Source organism: Sebastes umbrosus, chromosome 12 (genome assembly GCF_015220745.1).
Source record: "Sebastes umbrosus isolate fSebUmb1 chromosome 12, fSebUmb1.pri, whole genome shotgun sequence".
NCBI lineage: Eukaryota > Metazoa > Chordata > Actinopteri > Perciformes > Sebastidae > Sebastes > Sebastes umbrosus.
The window spans coordinates 33,334,786-33,354,934 of record NC_051280.1 but is presented as its reverse complement, the minus strand read 5'-3'; the positions used below and the strand labels follow the sequence as shown (position 1 = coordinate 33,354,934).

The window sequence follows — 20,149 nt, the reverse complement described above, 5'->3', positions numbered from 1 at the left end:
AGAAATGACATGACCTGCAGAATGACTGCAGAGTGTACAGGTAGCGGAGGAATAATCAAAAGGTCTACATGATAAATGTTACAGGATGCAATAAAAAAAAAACAGATACCACGGGTCTTTGGTAGAAAGTAGTTACACCCTGTGTAATAAAGATAAAGAAACAGCGGAACAGTCGTGCTGACCGCGGTTCTTCTGCAGCGGGTTAAATGTGTGCTCTATGTAGTCAACTTGCTAATGATTGATAAAACATTGTGTTAAAGAGCCTTAAGCTTTAGGCCTGTTAATAAAGAGGAGTGATACACTGCAGTGATTCTGGGAAATGGTCTCGCTTATAGTCAAAGTCATTAACCCAGTTTGTTTGTGAACCTTGTACCCTTCCTGTTCACAAAGGCACTTTGTTCCTTTAGCAATTTAAGAATTTGGGCTGTGACACGCACCGCGTGATAGCGTTCAAAACTTACACTACATTCTAGCAAGGAAAACTGTCATGGCCATTTTGAAAGGTGTCCCTTGACCTCTGACCTCCAGATATGTGTTTCCTTCACACACTGGAAGGTTATAGCAGAGTTTGTGGGTGTAGTTACCCTTTAAATGAAAAAAGTTTACTTATTTTGAAAATTGCAAATATGCATTTATTCATAATCGATTCCTAACCACGTGCTAAAGGTCATGTGTTGGTCACAGCTGGGTCTATAAAACCACAACCTCACAAGTTTGATATGATACTATGCAAAAAACCTTAAACCACATTATCAAAATGCAACTAAAATGAAGAAGTAGGATTATATTGATGTTAGCAGTCGTGTTGGGGTTAAATGTGTTCTCAATCTGTTATCATGTGAGTGCAAATAACAGATTTATTTTTACTTTAATTTTCAGGGTGGGGTTTCTTTGAAATGGTCTGACTTGTTGTAAATGTGTGTGTGTGAGAGAGAGAGAGAGAGAGTGAGAGACAGAGAGACAGGTGTGTGTGTGTGTGTGTGTATAAAAGGAGCTACAGAGTGAACTGAATCAGAACTCAACCTCCCATATCGATCAGAGACGAACTGAGCGGTAAGTTTCTGAATCTGTTACACTCTTTATGCTTCAGTGTTTATGTGATAGTGAAGATATTAGTTACATAAACATAATTGCATGATTTAATTTTAGTTTTAGAATGATTTGCTTGTGTTCACTGTTCTTGTATTCCACTTTTGGCAATATAACAAATACAATCGGATCAATTTGGCTCCCAGTTTTGCAAACACAGTTTTGTACATGCCGTCCCACATGGTTGATTCCTAATTGATGATGATTGATTTCCAACAAAACTTTCATAAGAGAAAAAAAAACAGAATAGATATTAAGAGTATTTTACTTAGTAAGAAAAAGGCATCTTTGAAAAGCTCACCGATGTCAGAATCCATTCATCATTCAAAAGATTGGAATACTGCTTTCAGGCTCTTTGTCCATTGTCGCATCATTCATTTACATTTATAGTCCACTAAATCAAAATCTAAATTGTGTCACCTCACTTTTAATATTTCGAGTTAATTTTAAAATGCGCTCAAAGAAATGAGCTTAACAAGCAGCAGCAAGTATTCTGTCGGTATGTAATGCGGTCTATCACAGTGTCTTTTTACATATTACCACTGAGGACATGACGTCTTAAAAGTCCAACTGAAATTAAATTGCATGTTGTCTGTCAAATTGTTTAATCTTAAATATCTTGTATAAAGTAGTAACGTCAGCATTATTTCCTTGACATACGGCCACACTGACAACCAGTCAGAAATCAGCCTGCTACAAAATAAAAGAGCCACAGACTTTGAACAACCACATTAGCTTCCCAGCTAAAGTGTCCTCATCTCTGGCATTTTAATTTGTTTATTTTATGCGCCATGTATGTATGTACGGGATATATATATATATATTCCTCTTTAATATATTTATATCAACCCAGTCAGAAAACATGTTGGCATTGTGCCATGGGATATGTTGAATGTTGACGTTTCTGAACAAAATATACGTTGCATAAATATGTTTCATATCAGCCTCATATCACGCTTGCAGAAACGCACAATGTCACATGGTTAACGTTGTGAAACGATTGGTTGGGTTTAGGCTAAACTACTTGGTTAAGGTTAGAAAAAGGATCATTGTTTGTGTTAAAATATTAACCTAACAACATAACATAACCATAACAATGTAACGTAACAACATAATGTGACAACACAACAATCTTGTTACGTAATAAGCGTTAAGTCAACGTCAACTTTTGGTTTCATATGGTACACGAACAGCGGTGTCCTGGGTTAAAGTCCTGTGTTTATTTGTTGCGTCCATGGCTTGTAAGCTACGAGTTGGTTTACTTTGTCTCTTGTTCCCCTGCCGGGGCTCAGCCTGCCAGCTGCTGTCAATCAAACACAGATCAACATGTCCCTCCACCTGATGAGAGGAAAAGGAGCATTTCTAATATTTTGCCAAAGATCTTAATGATAAAAATCAAATATGAAAAACACACTGACATTCATTTTTGACTGCCAAAGAGATGACTAAATGTGACTAAATGCTGGACTTTAAAATAGAATAACTGGAACTTTGTACTTGTTTTATTTTAGGAATTTGGAGAACAAGGTGTACATCCCAAGCAGCATTTTGAATATCAACAGCTGGATCCTGATCTGGGCGACTGGACTGAGAACAGCCAACAGGTTTGTCGGAATTTATTTTCAGCAATTGTTTTCTTCTGTTTCTTTGTATTTTCAGGAGACTTCTAACACTTGTATGCATGGAGATCATACATAAACTTTTTTGAGGGGGCAGAGATTCACAACCTGACATGAAGATAATCAATTAATTAATTAACTAAGATAAAACAATCAATTATTGATTCAGATTCAGCAAAACAATTGAAATAATTAAAAACCATATCATTAAATGAAAGTTTGAGTTGAATTTTAGTTCCTACTATAAACTGTTGTAAGACCACCTGTCCACACGCAGTAAATTACCTTCATCCTCCTTAATCCTACAGAACATTGTAGATTGCTCTTTATAGAATATATAGTCCATCATTGTTTGTTGTCATTCCAGCCAGCCTCAGAGCTTTTCTGGATATTCTATTTATCATGCCCTCAGTTGCATTAACATTCCCACCCCATGCTAACTGTAATATTTTGTAATTATTTCACATTCATTTTGTGTTATCACTGTGTATACTGTACGTTGCGTGATTAAGTCAGCTAAGGGTGGTTGTTGTTTATTTAAGGTAATTGCATTACGTTGTTACGTTACGTTGTTGCGTTACGTTGTTGCGTTACGTTGTTGCGTTACGTTGTTGCGTTACGTTGCTGCGTTACGTTGCTGCGTTACGTTGCTGCGTTACGTTGTTGCGTTATGTTCTTTCTTCTGACCATAACCAAATAGTTTTGTTGCCTAAACCTAACCAATCGTTTCACAATATTAACCATGTGCCATTGTGCGTTTCTGCAACCGTGATACGAGGCTGATATGAAAACGTATTTATTTATTTATTTTATTTATGTTTTTGGTTCAGAAATATCAACATTCAGCGTATCCAGTGGTTTGCAGAAATGTACAATGGCAACATTGTTTATAGACTAGCAAATAACCTAAATCTATTGTAGTGCATGCTGAAAGCCAATGTAGTGGTTTGACAACAGGTGTAATGTGCTATTTTTGCCATATTTCTTTAAGGACAGTTTTAAAACATAAGGAATCAAGATGAGCCCTAACTTCTCCTCTCTTTACTATGCAACAAAACTATCATTGCTGTTTTATCTTTGTTTAGGATTATAAAACAATATGACTCATCGACTGCTGGGTATCCTCAGTAAATTGTATAACCATCGTGAATCCAAATGTTGGCTTATATTATGAAAATATATTGTTGCTTCCTCAAAGTATCATAACTGATCTGGACACGCCCGTCTCTCACGCTGACATTACTACTGGGATGGGATGTATCTTCACAGTTTACACTTCAAAAATCTGTTATTTCAAGAAGCCTGGCAATACATTCTGCTATTTTTGTGATGTTTCTGGGCACAACTCTGGTGAATTCCTTTAACTTTGGTAATCTTACTGCTTTGTACATGTCATCATTTGCAGATTTGGACCTGCGAGCACTTCACTTCAAGAGCAGAAGACATACACTTTTACTGCACAGACTACAAGTCTCAAATATTTTCTGATTAGGCCAAGCTACCTCTTCAGAGGGAAGGTCCTGGTATCATCTGATTGTATATTTAGTACTTCTAAAACAAAATGACGGCTATGATGGCTGGGATTTTTTCCAGAAGCCCCAAACGGCTGGCTGATGCTGTTAAAGCAAAAAGCACATTGCTAAAACCTCAGACAGGGCCGCTCTCTGTTTATAAAGTTCCCCTGAAGGAAGAACCAATCGATGTAGATGGGTGTAAACGTTTCAGTTTTGGGAAAGAGTCCAAACCTGGTATATCTAATCGCACGATAATGGTTCTCGGAGCGACTGGGGCTGGAAAGTCAACTCTCATCAATGGGATGATCAATTACATCCTAGGTGTTAAATGGGAGGATTCATTTCGGTTTAAGTTAGTTGATGAGGGTCAGGGGAAATCACAAGCTGAAAGCCAGACCTCTGAAGTCACTGTGTACAAGATCAACCACCAGGATGGTTTTGAAATAGATTGCTCACTGACCATTGTGGACACTCCAGGCTTTGGAGATACAAGAGGCATAGCAAGAGACAGAGAGATCACAGAACAGCTACGTAATCTCTTCTCTGCTGAGCACGGCGTCAGTGACATTGACGCTGTGTGTTTCGTAGCTCAGGCTGCTTTAGCACGACTCACGCCATCACAGAAATATGTGTTTGATTCGGTGCTCTCAATCTTTGGCAAAGATGTGGCGGACAACATCCGGATTTTGGTGACATTTGCAGATGGCCAGCAACCACCAGTTCTAGAAGGAATCAATGCTTCAGGTGTCCCATGTCCTAGAACAAAGAACGGGCTGCCAATTCACTTCAAATTCAACAATTCAGCGTTGTTTGCAGACAACAAATCATCTGCAGCAGACAACATGAGTGATGAAGACGAAGATGGAGACTTTGATAAGATGTTTTGGAAAATGGGGACAAAAAGCATGAAGAGGTTCTTTGTTGCTTTGAATATCATAGAAACCAAAAGCTTGAAAATGACAAAAGAGGTCCTCAGAGAAAGAAAGCAGCTCGAGAATTCAGTTGAAAACTTGCAGAAGCAGGTTAAAGTTGGGTTAACCACGCTTGAGGAGATAAAACAGACAGCTGCGATACTTAAAGATCATGAGGCAGAGATCAGCAGAAATGCGGACTTTGAGATCGAAGTCACTGTCCCGGAGTGTTTTAAAGAAGATATTTCTGGTAAGGGAATTTTCGTCACCAATTGTCTGACGTGTAATTTCACCTGCCACAGGAGTTGTGCCTATGCAAATGATGCAGAAAAAAGACGCTGCTGTGCAATGGGATCAAATGGATACTGTGAAGAGTGTCCAGGCAAATGTTACTGGGATTTACATTTTAATATGAAGTACAGATGGGAATATAGGGAAGTTAAAAAAAAAACAACACTGGATAAGCTGAAAGAAAAGTACCTGAAAGCCTCAAAGGCTAAGGCACCTGTTCAGGCGTTGGTTGTAGAACTGAAGGCTGAATACAAACGTGTGGAGGATGAGGTAGTGAAACTGATGGAGAGCTCTGGTAAGTGCTTAAACAGACTTAAAGAGATAGCACTGAAGCCGAATCCTCTCTCTACTCCAGAGTACATTGACATGCTGATTGAGGGAGAGAAATCTGAGGCCAAAGATGGCTGGAAGCAACGAGTTGACTACCTGATAACCATGAGAGAAAACGCAGTGATCATGTCTAAAGTAGGCAAAGGAGAGAAACTCCTCAAACGTCAAGAATCTCAAATCTAGGCCTACCAAAACCATGATGAGACCAAAGAGGATTCCATCAAGACCAAGACGAGACCTATTCTGACATGTATATAAAAATAACTGGAAAGGATTGTGAGTGACACTGATCAAGGCTCAGACGGGACCAAGACTTTTTAATGGCTATAGCCAAGACAACAGAGTTACGACGACACAAGTTCACGGGACCTGTAGTTTATTGTTTTCTGAGCTTAACTAGAAACTGTTGTAGAAGAACTGATTTGTTTTAGAACATAGACAGTAAACCTTGAAATAAATGCTGAATGAGAGATTGTATTGAGTTACAGAAGCCAGTGGAACAGAAGCTAGACAGGAAGTGAAGTCAGGACTTCAGCTCTCATTAGAGTGCTCCAGGGATGATGTATTTTTTGTAGGCCAACCAGGAAGTTAGCATCGCCCTGGTTCTCTCGACAAAAAGCCAATGGGATTGTTCCATTGGGTTTTGGATTATTGCAGAAAATGAACTCTGTGGCAAACAAACGTTTATGATACTCACAGTTTGTTACGTAAGATAATCTTCACAAATGAACAGCACTTTATGATTTTTGAAGTGTGAATGCAATCGCCAGAATTAACAAGGCAAAAGTGAGCATTGCTCACATACCTCCGCTCACTGCTTGACCCCTGCTAAAGTAGGACTGAAGGTTTTGCCCTTTTCTAACCACCAAAAGGCACAACTAGACCACACTGTCAACTATGATACCAAATATGAAGTTCCTAAGTTAAATAGTTTTTGAGTTCTACTCCGGAAACAAAAGTGTGACACACGAACGGACGGAAGGACACGCGGAGTGCTATATACCCCCGACTACGTTGTCGCGGGGGGTATAAAAAGCTAACGTGAGGCTATAAACAAACTACACCACGGTCTCATCTGTGCGAGTAAACACAACGAGGCTGTAAAGGCGGACGAGTCGGCGTGATGACGTTTAGTAGTCTCATTTAGCCACTTGTTAACAACCGCCTTTTTTAAGACACATAAAAGCTTCAAAATTCACCAGTGGGATATTTATTGACGTATTTTATGTCGTAGAACAAAACGTTAAAATCTCTTCAGCTTGTGTTAACCACAGACCTTATTTCAGACATCTAACTAAAAACCCATTGACATCCAGACGAGGGAACCAGAAGTGCTAAAATGCTAACTCATTTCCTGGTTTCAGGACTCATTCCTGTAGCACTCTATTCTAAGAAATGTATATCGTCACATCACAGGTGGTAAAATTTTAGTTTTTAGGTCTAGGGGATGTAATTACCACGAAGCCATCCAGCTGTACTAGCTACTAACAGGCCACAATATTAACCCTTCGGTTGCCACCAACAAGAAAGGATGTAGGCTTTATACGAACCTTGATGAGCTCACCTTACTTCCTGCAGTCCATAAAGAGTTTATGGCTCCCAGCGATTAAATTACAATCACTGTCCTGCTCACTGCAGCCAAAAAGTACCCATCCTTAATCTGCTTTTGCCGTTTTTGCTGTGCAGTCATGTCAGCGATGATAAAACTGAATGAGAGGTCACTCCCACCTCCTCAGTTGGCTGTCAAGGCATTGATTGCAAAAGTGAAGGCTGAACATCATGTTGTGCAGGCCGAGTTAGTGAAACTGATAGAGAGCTCGGCCAAGTCTCTGAACAGACTTAAAGAAATTTAGCCAAATAGGCTACTCCCTCCATTCCAGAGAACATTGACGTGCTGATTGAAAGAAATCTGAGGCAAAGCCTGGCTGGAAGCAACCAGTTCAGTCCCTGATAACCATGAGAGAAAAAGCAGAGCATGTGTCTCGATACCGAGAGACTTAAATGACTTTGAGGAAGAAAAGCTCAATCATAAATGTGTGGGAGATAAAGAGTGAAACTGTTCACAGTTTTCTTTTTTACAAACGTATTCCTGCCGGAGTTACTTGCTATTTTTGTTCCGTTTACTAAAAAGAAAAACACACATTTACCATGTGTGGTGATAAATGTTAAAGTGTGACCACATTTTGTGCTGAAACCATTAACTTCCTGACACCAATGTAAAAGTTTAAACCTGCAGGTTTATTAACTCAGCAATCTGAATACTGAAAATGTGATAGTATTTTTCTATTTTCTATTATGATCATTTAATTATATTTTCATGAAAAGGTTTAGATATATCTACACTGCACCCAGTTTACATTGGTCTATACTGGGTTTTAAACAGGAATTAATTTAAAACTCGCTATTTGCTAAGTTTTGTTTTGTTTAAATCTGCTCTTATCTTATTTTTAAATTTGAAAAATATCGTTAATGTGAATCCCTGTTAACAATTCTATTGATGTGCATTGAATTGCATTTTATTGTTGTGGAGTAATAAGGTGAATGATGGAGAAATGATTCACAATAAATCATATCTGATATATATATAAATACAATCTGTGTTGTCTGCTGTCCTCTGATGTGTCACTGTGTTCTTTGGCCCTCTGCAGTTAACTTTCAAATCAGCCTTCATACTGGTGGCATCAACTTCAAATCATCGAAAATGATCTTCATTTTCTCAAATAGTTTGAGATCTTTTGGGCTAGACTTTTACACCAAGCAGTTATAACAACTTCAAACATTCAGAAATTTACTGTAAATATCAAAGATATGCAACAAAGTTGACCATATATACACACAATATATTCATTGAAGAAGATGGAGGTTAAACTGGACAGTTTTGCATTCCCACTAACCTATATAGATAGCTAGACAGCTAGACAGACAGATAGACAGATAGACAGATAGACACATGGACAGATAGACAGATAGACAGATAGACACATAGACAGATAGACAGACAGATAGATAGACAGATAGACAGATAGACACATGGACAGATAGACAGATAGACACATAGACAGATAGACAGACAGATAGATAGACAGATAGACACATGGACAGATAGACAGATAGACACATAGACAGATAGACAGATAGATAGACAGATAGACAGATAGACAGATAGATAGACAGATAGACAGATAGACAGATAGATAGACAGATAGACAGATAGACAGATAGATAGACAGATAGACAGATAGACAGACAGACAGACAGATAGACAGATAGACAGACAGACAGACAGACAGACAGACAGATAGACAGATAGACACATAGACAGATAGACAGATAGACAGATAGACAGATAGACAGACAGACAGACAGACAGATAGACACATAGACAGATAGACAGATAGACAGATAGACAGATAGATAGACAGATAGATAGACAGATAGACAGATAGACAGGCTGTAGCTTGGATTATAATTATAGCCATGGGATGATATATTGTGGCTCTAATAAGGAAAAAGGTAACACCTGCCCACTACTCCATGCCACAAAATGTTATTAATGACTACTGTTAATGATTCTGACCTGACGAAGATCTAAGTAGGGTTGAAACGTAGTCATTTATACATTTTTTTGTGGCATGGAGTGGTGTAGATGCGTTACCTTTTCCTTATTGACGCTGTGTTGATACGATATTACAAAGGAAATGCAAAAACTTAATACAATGGAATGCAAAATCGGAATCAGAATTAGTTTTATTGCCCAAATATGTGTACACATACAATGAATTTGACTCTGGTTCAGGGTTGGAAATTAGCGCCAGCCAAATGCTGGTAAAATATGCAAGTGGCTGCTAGATTTGCTTCAATCACCAGCCAAAAAAACAATGGTAGTCTTTTGAGTGGCTGCTAGATTTTGGAATTCACAGCCACAGCGGCAAGTGGACAAAAAGAAATAATTTCCAACACTGCTCTGGTTTTTCGTTGTTCACTTTGATTTGTTATCAGCCCATTAAAAGGCTGTTATCAGTTGTTATCACGGCCATTCTAATGCTTCAGACGGGCCAAACTGTGCCTACCCACGTGTTGAAAGTGAAACGGTTGCAGTTTTAAACACTTGCTTAACGTTGTGAACAAACCACTTGGTTAGGTTTAGGAAAAGATCATAATAAGAATAAGTATGTTTTTTACATAGGTTACGTATGCAAGTTAAAATAAGTCAATGTGTTGACTCGGGCTGCACGATTAATCGAACGTTTATCGAAATTGCAATATGGCTGACTGCAATCAATGAAAATGAAAATTATGATGTAATAACTATTGTCGCGGATGGGTTTACATTGTAGTTAATTGAACGCCCGGTGTGTTTCATACAGAGGCTGCCTTGTGCGGCGGTATTACACCCGGACGGCCGTGACAAGGTGTAGCGAATGATGACTGTGTAAGATGAAGAATATGAAATGTGATAATGAAAACAATGACCATATATATCATAATTCTTAAACTTCATCCAGAAACTGCTTACATGACCCCCAGGGCAAATAATGGAGTTGATAAACCCCCAATTTATGACCCGTCCTGACCACGTGAAGTGTTTTTCTCTGAGTTACGGGACAAAGGTCAAAGGCTGGGTTTCTCCCTGAAACTCAGAGAAGCGATGAAGACACCCGATACACTGAATATACAAAAGTAGGTTTTATGGCCTTCTTGATTTATGACTTGCAACGCATTCCTTTGCAATCACAGACACACAAAACACATGCCGCTGTGTCTAAAACCAAATGAAAGTGACACTTAATGCAAATTAAAATGTACATTCATTTTGGTGATATGCTTAGAACATATAGAATTAAGTTCATGATAATCAACTCTGTTTACAAGTTTCATGTTATGTTGGTCATTTTTATCTCATTGACACCGGATGTCTGCTTCATGAGAACAACACCTCCTCCTTCTCGATTGCTCTCACCCACATTGTGTGACTGTTTGATATTTTATCCCTTCATTTACTGTGTAATGAGCACACTTATACAGTAAATCAACATGTATACGCCTGTCTGTGTAGTGTTTGCATACCTACATGTTTCGATAACAAGGTTTATCTGTGTTGTGTGATTGGTTAATTTGTTTTAATTCAATTGATCAAGTTTTAATCAGTGGTTTATATCCTGAGTGTCTGATATCTATTTGTAGCACATGAAGCCCAGATATCAAATATGGAAGAATTAATTATGTGAAACAAATAAACTAGCATTAATCCTGCTAAAGAAGTTCAACTGAAAGAATCAGTATAGTTGTCAGATGGGAGGAGAAAGCTGTTTCCCGCCAACTAAACGCCGCACCCCTTTCTCAAATGATAAGAAGGAGAAGACATCAGCTAGTCTTTGTGGTCTGCTCTTGGAGCGGTGTCCCTTTGCTTACCCCCCTTCTCTCCTGCAAAACCAGGGAAGGGGGGCGTAGAAGGGGGGTGAGAAAGAACACGACCGGGGACACAGGCTGCTCGCCGTCCTGAGGACCGGAGGCTCAGCACCTCCCGCCAGGCTGAGATCGTCATCCAGCCTACCTGAATATGGCTAAAGAACCTTCCTTGCCAAACCATCTGTTGTGCTACTCTGTCGCCTTGCCGCTATTCTCTGAGGGCTGAGACAGCCCTACTGTATCCACGACGTGCTGGTGGTACCAGCCAGTGTGAAGAAAAGAGACTTTAAAGAAAGACTTTAAGTCAAGAACCTTTTGAACGTAGTGACCCCTCCAGCTACGAGAGGGGGGTCTGAAGAAATGACACAGAGATGCTGCACCAGACAGAGAGAGACGGAGATGGAACAATGCATGGAGGTAACGTGCCAGTCGACCATATCCGAGGACGCCAAAGAGAGCAACTGAGGGAGAGAAACGACTCAATCCGGGTCGTACAAGTTGGAGCCAAAAGATCCAAAATGGCGTGTTCCAGACAGAATGTGACACCACTCTACTCCAAACAGCACAACCTCCTTCCACACCAGCCTACTCAGCGAGGGTGATGTATAGATGCATTTTCAGAAGAGAAAGAGTTTGATGACTAGACTAATAAACAACTTCAGTCAATTAATAAATAAGGTCAGTTTACAAAAATGGATAATCAATGTTAAACACAAGAAGAATTAGGAAATCCATCCGCAAATTCTAAACTTGAATTAGACCACGCCTAAATTTATAAGATGAAACTGCTTCTCAATCTTCCCTGGTGCTTCTTAAACTATCTGCTGCTGAACGGTACATTAATATCAAAACTACATTTAGTTGATAGGCAAATGTCAAAATCCAATCAGAGGGATTTTAGTCGCTGAATTGACCTGGTCACATTTAATTTGTTTCTATCCATAAATGTTCATTATTGCATTCCCTGTAATCCCTTAATTATCCTTTATTCATTTCATTCCTTTTTCCTTTTGTTTTATCATTTATTCAATTTTATTCTGTCAGTAGTTTAGTCATGTAGTTAGTCAAATAAACACCTCATTTTATAAAGAACTTGATTACTTGATTTTGTGTGTGTATATAAACAATTCAAATCACTGGTCACTATGCCCAAGAACTCCGTAGCAACACTGAGATTATGAGACTCAACTGATTGATATCAAATTGTGAATTTTCCCCTGTTTTTTATAAAACTGGGTGACACCTGGGTAAAGTATGATATTAAAGTAACTGTGTGTGATATTTGAAGCTGAGTGTCACCACTCTCCTTCATCTTTTAAGACAATGTATGGGTTTATGATTAATAATTGTGGGTTATTAATTATAGATAAATATTTTGATATTAATTAATGTTTGATTATTAATCTGCTCTATGCAATAACGCTACATAACGCTACAAAGGCCTCGGTATCTGACGTCCTGGGAATGAGAACGAGCTGAAATAGACATACAGCTAAAAACAAGGACAATAAAGCTGGACAAAGACAAAACAAACATTTAACTACTATGTGTGGATACTATACTGTATATATATATACCATATCGTCATACAACGGTTTGTATGATATCCTACGAAAAGTGATTACTGCGCCTGCACAACGCGCTGCAGTACAGAACCTGTTTAGGCAACAACACTACTTTGTTGTCAAATCAGCAGTTTCCTGGGTGAAAGTCCGGTGTTTTTGGACCCACCTATCCACCCTAACCTCCTCCTTACGTGGACTTTGTCGCTCTTTCTACCACGTCACCTGTCTTGGCTAACAATTAAATGGATTACATATTAATTAATTATCTGGGTTATATAAAAATTATAGTGCCTTACTTTTCACAGGTATAGCTACGAACACTGTATGAGAACAGCTCAAAACTGTATATACACACGTATAGACACTAGAATGTACATAAACATATACACTAGACACTGTTGGAATAAAAATGGAATGATGAACAGGTTCCTCTATGGAGGTAGGTGGTTATGAAAATGTATTGCAAGATAATGCAAAAGTATTGAGGATTGCAAAAGTAGTTATTACAAAAAAACATTCTCACCATGACTCTTTCTGGGGCTCCATAGAATAAACTAGTAAAATGTATGAAACTTCTCTAACCTTTTGGTTTGATAAACTCCTGTAAATCCAAATCTAATGGCAAACTTAAAAAACAAAAACCAAAGAGTCTTTTTCATCTTTTATAAAAAGTGACAACCTGTTTGTTTCTTTCCTGTTAATTATTATTATTTACTTTACTGCTGCAACAAGACAATTTATACATGCAACCAATCAACGTTCATGTTCTGTGTCTGAAGGAGCTACAGTTGTTTACCATTTCATTGTGCAACCCTGTGTTGTAAAATGACAATTAATGAACCTTGATACATTTGGGATTATGATAAACATCAGACTCTCAATAAACAAGGCAAAAGTGAGCATGGTTCACTTAGTGTGATCTCATTTATGTTATCATGTGCGTGCAAACAACAGATTTACTTTTACTTTCAAGGTGAGGTTTCAAGGAAATGGTCTCGCTAGTTGTAAATGTGTGTGTGTGTATAAAAGGAGCTACAGAGTGAACTGAAGTAGAACTCGACCTCCCATCCCGATCAGAGACGAACTGAGCGGTAAGTTGCTGATTTCACTGATCGGTTAGAACAATGTTTTATGTTTCAGTGTTTATATGATAGTGAAGATATTAGTTGTATAAATATAATTGCATGATTTAATTTCAGTTTTAGAATTATTTGTTTGTGTTTCTTGTTTTTGTGTCAAAGCTCCCAGTTTTTTTTTGTTTTGTTAAAATCAGGTTTGACAAACTCAAATGGTTGATTCCTAATGTAAGAAAAGGCATCAATTGTTCATTGTGACTTCCCAACAAAACTTCATAAGACAAAACCCAGAATAAATATTATTAAGAGTATTCTTTTTAGTAAGAAAAATGTATCTTTGAAAAGTTCACAGATTTCAGAATCGATTCATCATTCAAAAGATTAAAGTGGGAAAACTACTTTCAGGCTCTTTGTCCATTGCCGAATCATTCACTTACGTTTATAGTCCACTAAACTGCAATATGAAACATAACTGGACTTTAAGCTAATCGATCATCTTATAACTGTTTGATCACAAGGGCTTAATCTCCACTGGGGACGTGGGGGACGTCCCTCTCACTTTTCAAGATCCTAATTTTGTCCCCTTCACTTTTAATATTAAGAGTAAATTTTCTTACAAAGTCTCAATTAACATCATCCTCTGAAGAAAGAAATGTTGACACACTTATCTAAGCTGCCTTCAAATACAACCGTGCACTCAACCAGTCACAAAGCAGCCTGCTACAAATAAAAGAGCCACAGACTTTGAACAACCACATTAGCTTTCCTGCTAAGGTGTCCTCATCTCTGGCATTTTATTTTGTTTATTTTTTTATTTTATGCGCGCCATATATGTATGTGTTGGATATATATATTCCTCTTTAATATATTTATATTGACCCAGTCAGAAAACATGTTGGCATTGTGCCATGGGATATGTTGAATGTCGACGTTTCTGAACAAAAAATACGTTTCATAAATGTTTCATATCAGCCTCATATCACACTTGCAGAAACGCACAATGTCACATGGTTAGCGTTGTGAAACGATTGGTTGGGTTTAGGCTAAACTACTTGGTTAAGGTTAGAAAAAGGATCATGGTTTGTGTTAAAATAATAACCTAACAACATAACATAACCATAACAATGTAACGTAACAACATAATGTGACAACGCAACAATCTTGTTACGTAATAAGCGTTAAGTCAACGTCAACATTTGGTTTCATATGGGACACGAACAGCGGTGTCCTGGGTCAAAGTCCTGTGTTTATTTGTTGCGTCCATGGCTTGTAAGCTACGAGTTGGTTTACTTTGTCTCTTGTTCCCCTGCCGGGGCTCAGCCTGCCAGCTGCTGTCAATCAAACACAGATCAACATGTCCCTCCACCTGCTGAGAGGAAAAGGAGCATTTCTAATATTTTGCCAAAGATCTTAATGATAAAAATCTATCTACAAATATGAAAAACACACTGACATTCATTTTTGACTGCCAAAGGGATGACTAAATGTGACTAAATGTTGGACTTTAAAATAGAATAACTGGAACTTTGTACTTGTTTTATTTTAGGAATTTGGAGAACAAGGTGTACATCCCAGCCTCGGGTCTGACCCTGTCGCCGGTTCACTGATTCTCCTTCCTTGGACCACTTTTGGTAGGTCCTGACCACTGCAGATCGGGAACATCCCACAAGAGCTGCAGTTTTGGAGATGCTCTGACCCAGTTGTCTAGCCAGCACTATTTTGCCCTTGTCAAAGCCACTCACATCCTTGAGTAAATAGTAGTACCAGTATGCATCTTTTCGGACGCACTGAACTGTAATTACCAAGTCCAAAAATATATTACGCCCACAGCAAAGGGACATCTTATACACACACTTAAATTGAGGCGTTATTGACCTTAAAGAGCTGTCCGTCAACATCTGTTATGAACGTTGTCATCACTACCGCATTGCATTGTGGGATATTTATGCTGCTGTAGTGTCAAACATTTGCTAACTGTAATATTTCACTGTAAATAGTATGCAATTCATGTACTACTGGTTTCATACTAAGGTTTCGGACTGTTTTAGCGTACTAAATATCATGTAAGTGTGGAATTTCAGACGTAACCTAAGTCTTTTCTTTACTCCTGCAGGATTTCATCATTTGAGTCCTCTGATTGCCTCAGGCTGCTCATACTGGTGCTCACTTGGCTTCCTCTGGCAGGTAGGCAGGAACAACTATCACACTGACTTTGGGGACCCTTTTCCATAGTTTTGTGTTATCACTGTGTATACTGTAGATCCCAACAGACCTTTTTTCAAGGAATACATTTCAACATGTTAAAAGCAGGAAAAGCATAGGTGGAATCAAAAAAGCACAGGACTTTCACCCAGGCAGCCCGTTCGCACGAAAAGGCATATGAATGACACAATAATGCAGAAGGCATTTAGCGTGCAATAAGAACGCCTTTCTTGCTTTTGACGTGTCATTTGTACGCACTGTAGTTGTACTGACTGCAATGTAAATGCATCCACATGAATATGCTACACTCATAGCTAGTGACGTAGCATAAAAAGTGAGAAAACGTGCTTATGGTGGGAGGGAGGGGAGGAGGATGGGTCCAACAAACACAGGACTTTCAACCAGGAGACCGGTGTTTGAGACCGGTGTTTTTTTTTGTAAGTTAGGTTAGTGACGTGACATTTGTCACGTGTTTTTTAGTGATGTTTCTAATGCATTTGTTGTACTTCTGTGACGTTGTTTTCGTACGTTATTTACTTTTATTTACGTAATTTTACGTTTTGTTGGCTCAATCAATGTAGGGGTTTGAGAACAGGTGTAATGTGCTATTTTTGCCGTATTTTTTGAGAACAGTTTTAAAAGACAATAAATCAAGATGAGCTCTAACTTCTCCTTTCTTTGCTAAGCAACAAGACACTTGTATCTTCACAGTTTACAGTTCAAAATTAATGTTATTTCAGGAAGCCTGGCAATACACTATTAATACACTATTTTTATGATGTTTCTGGGCACCACTCTGGTACTCTTACTGCTGATATGTAGCTCTGTTGCCAACTGCTTAAATTTGTCAGTTGGACTCAAAGATATTGTCCAATAATGTGTTAAAAGGGAAATTATGCCCCCCAAAAAAGATTGGAACCATTTTTTCCCACATTAATATTGTTTCTCGACATACACCGTATCTGTGCCCTACTTACTCTCACTTTTAGTCATTGTGATCTGAGCCTGTGCTAGTTTTCGTGCTGCACTAGTAGCAATAGGTAGCACAGAAATGGTGCTGAAGCTGAGAGTTGAATTTTGCACATTTTGATTTTTGTACTTGTCATCTTTTGCAGATTTGGACCTGCGAGCACTTCACTTCAAGAGCAGAAGACATACACTTTTACTGCACAGATTACAAGTCTGAAATATGTTCTGATTAGGCCTAGCTACCTCTTCAGAGGGTAGGTCCTGGTATCATCTGATTGTATATTTAGTACTTCTAAAACAAAGTGCAGACTTTGATGGCTGGGAATTTTTCCAAACGCCATAAATGGCTGGCTGATGCTGTTAAAGCAAAAAGAAGACCACCAAAACCTGAGACAGGGCCACTCCCTGTTTATACAGTTTCCCTGAAGGAAGAACCAATCAATGTAGATGGGTTCAAACGTTTCAGTTTTGGGAAAGAGTCCAAACCTGGTACATCTAATCGCACGATAATGGTCCTCGGAGCGACTGGGGCTGGGAAGTCAACTCTCATCAATGGGATGATCAATTACATCCTAGGTGTTAAATGGGAGGATTCATATCGGTTTAAGTTAGTTGATGAGGGTCAGGGGAAATCACAAGCTGAAAGCCAGACCTCTGAAGTCACTGTGTACAAGATCAACCACCAGGATGGTTTTGAAATAGATTGCTCACTGACCATTGTGGACACTCCAGGCTTTGGAGATACAAGAGGCATAGCAAGAGACAGAGAGATCACAGAACAGCTACGTAATCTCTTCTCTGCTGAGCACGGCGTCAGTGACATTGACGCTGTGTGTTTCGTAGCTCCGGCTGCTTTAGCACGACTCACACCATCACAGACATGTGTGTTTGATTCTATGCTCTCGATCTTTGGCAAAGATGTGGCGGAAAACATCCGGATTCTGGTGACATTTGCAGACGGCCAGCAGCCAGCAGTTCTACAGGCAATCAATGCTTCAGGTGTCCCATGTCCTAAAACAAAGAACGGGCTGCCAATTCACTTCAAATTCAACAATTCAGCGTTGTTTGCAGACAGCATGAGTGATGAAGATGAAGGAGGAGAATTTGATAAGATGTTTTGGGACATGGGGACAAAAAGCATGAAGAGGTTCTTTGTTGCTTTGAATGTCATAGAAACCAAAAGCTTGACAATGACAAAGGAGGTCCTCAGAGAAAGAAAGCAGCTTGAGAATACATATGAGAACTTGCAGAGGCAGGTTAAAGTTGGGTTAGCCAAGCTTGAGGAGCTAAAACAGACAGCTGCGATACTTAAAGATCATGAGGCAGAGATCAGCAGAAATGCGGACTTTGAGATCGAAGTCATTGCCAGAGAGTGTTTTGAAGAAGATATTTCTGGTACAGCAATTTTTGTCACCAATATTCTGACGTTCCACTTCACCTGCGACAAGAATTGTTCCTATGCAAATGATACAGATAAAAAACGCTGCAGTGCAATGGGATCAAATGGATACTGTGAAGAGTGTCCAGGCAAATGTTATCGGAATGTACATTTTAATGAGAAGTACAGATGGGAATATAAGGATGTTAAAAAAAAAAGAACAGTGGAAGTGTTGAAAGAAAAGGACCTGAAAGTCTCAGAGGCTAAGGTACCTGTTCAGGCGGTGGTTGTAGAACTGAAGGCTGAATCCAAACGTGTGGAGGATAAGGTAGTGAAACTGATGGAGAGCTCTGCTAAGTGCTTAAACAGACTTAAAGAGATAGCACTGAAGCCGAATCCTCTCTCTATTCCAAAGTACATTGACATGCTGATTGAGGAAGAGAAATCTGAGGCTAAGCCTGGCTGGAAGCAACGAGTTGACTACCTGATAGCCATGAGAGAAAACGCAGAGAACGCAGAGATCAGGTCTAAAGTAGGCAAAGGAGAGAAACTCCTCAACCGTCAAGAATCTCAAATTTAGGGCAAAAATCAAGACCAGTGCCAACCAAAACCATGATGAGACCAAAGAGGATTCCATCAAGACCAAGACGAGACCTATTCTGACATGTAAATAAAAATAACTGGAAAGGATTGTGAGTGACACTGATCAAGGCCCAGAAGGGACCAAGACTTTTTAATGGCTATAGCCAAGACAACAGAGTTACGACGACACAAGTACCCACACTCCTGTAGTTGAAATAAAATCATTAAATCTATGCAAGAACAACACAAAACGTCAAATTAGTTTTTACTTTACTTAAAGCAAACAATGACCACTTAGTGTGACTCATAATCACGCTATAACAGTCATTATAAAGCATGACAAAAAGATAATGCATTACAACAATGGGAATTATAACACACTATGTTCCTTGCAAAAAAAATTCAATGAGTAACCAGCAATTATGAAACTTGACCTTAGAAGTCATTATAAAATGCTTTGTGTTTATAACTATAATTATACAGTGCTAGTAACTTCTAATCTTTATAATACATTATAAAATATTTTAATGTATAACAACTACAGGAATTATAATACACTATAATCCTTGCAAAAAATGTCAATGAGTAACCAGCAATTATGATACTTGACCTTAGAAGTCATTATAATGCCTTATAGACAGTTGCGTCATATAAAGTAAGAACATGTTTTAACATTGACATGTTATGTATTCAGTCATGAGTGTTCAGCGTTCAACTAAACAAACAGTTTAAATTGTGTCAGATGTGTGTTGTATTGTGTTAATGCAACTCGGCCTCCTCAAATTAATTGAGTAGCCACAACAGAGTTTTGAAGTTGTCTGAACTAGAATGTGATAATTTGCTTTAGTGGAAATAAACGGAGTAAATGAAAATGAAGTGGTAATATTTGTGTAAAGAAGATGGATTTAAGTTAGTTTCAATTAAATCAGATACATTCCATTAACACATTTTCATAAGCTTAGAGAAAAGCATCATTTGAGTGTAAAATACTTCATAGATTTAAGTTCAATTAACTGAATGGAATTCGTATTATTAACTTTATTTACCCTAACAATAAATACTTGAGTTACTTGGTCTCATACCGAAGATTTTTTTCATGCTTAAATTGTTTGAGCTAATAAACTTGAATGGTTTAAGGCAATTGGTTTCCTCAAACAGTTTGAGTTGAACTAACTCGTCAGGTTTTTACAGTGTATTCCACACTGCACTACCAC

General features: G+C 38.5%; 3 protein-coding genes across 3 annotated transcripts in view; all 3 read left to right on the top strand.

Annotated features, from left to right (window-relative positions):
- LOC119499314 overlaps positions 1-20,149 on the top strand; it is an 843,332-nt gene that overhangs the window by 699,501 nt on the left and 123,682 nt on the right. The gene's annotated exons all lie outside the window — the stretch shown is intronic.
- On the top strand, positions 953-19,428 carry LOC119498460. Its single transcript, XM_037787423.1, has 4 exons — positions 953-1,053; positions 2,601-2,693; positions 15,918-15,988; positions 17,122-19,428. The coding sequence occupies exon 4, from the start codon at positions 17,290-17,292 to the stop codon at positions 18,931-18,933; it is 1,644 nt and encodes a 547-aa protein (XP_037643351.1). The 5' UTR covers positions 953-1,053; positions 2,601-2,693; positions 15,918-15,988; positions 17,122-17,289; the 3' UTR covers positions 18,934-19,428.
- On the top strand, positions 3,522-6,424 carry LOC119498455. The gene is made up of 2 exons (XM_037787419.1): positions 3,522-5,340; positions 5,599-6,424. Exons 1-2 carry the CDS (start codon positions 4,270-4,272, stop codon positions 5,935-5,937), a joined length of 1,410 nt encoding a protein of 469 aa, XP_037643347.1. The 5' UTR covers positions 3,522-4,269; the 3' UTR covers positions 5,938-6,424.

What these genes read in the sequence shown, in the direction of transcription:
- LOC119498460 (XM_037787423.1), top strand. Translation starts at nt 17,290, where the DNA reads ATGGCTGGGAATTTTTCCAAACGCCATAAATGGCTGGCTGATGCTGTT.
- LOC119498455 (XM_037787419.1), top strand. Translation starts at nt 4,270, where the DNA reads ATGACGGCTATGATGGCTGGGATTTTTTCCAGAAGCCCCAAACGGCTG. An exon ending in GCAGAAATGCGGACTTTGAG is followed by an intron (nt 5,341 to 5,598) that starts ATCGAAGTCACT and finishes ACACTGGATAAG; the next exon opens with CTGAAAGAAAAGTACCTGAA.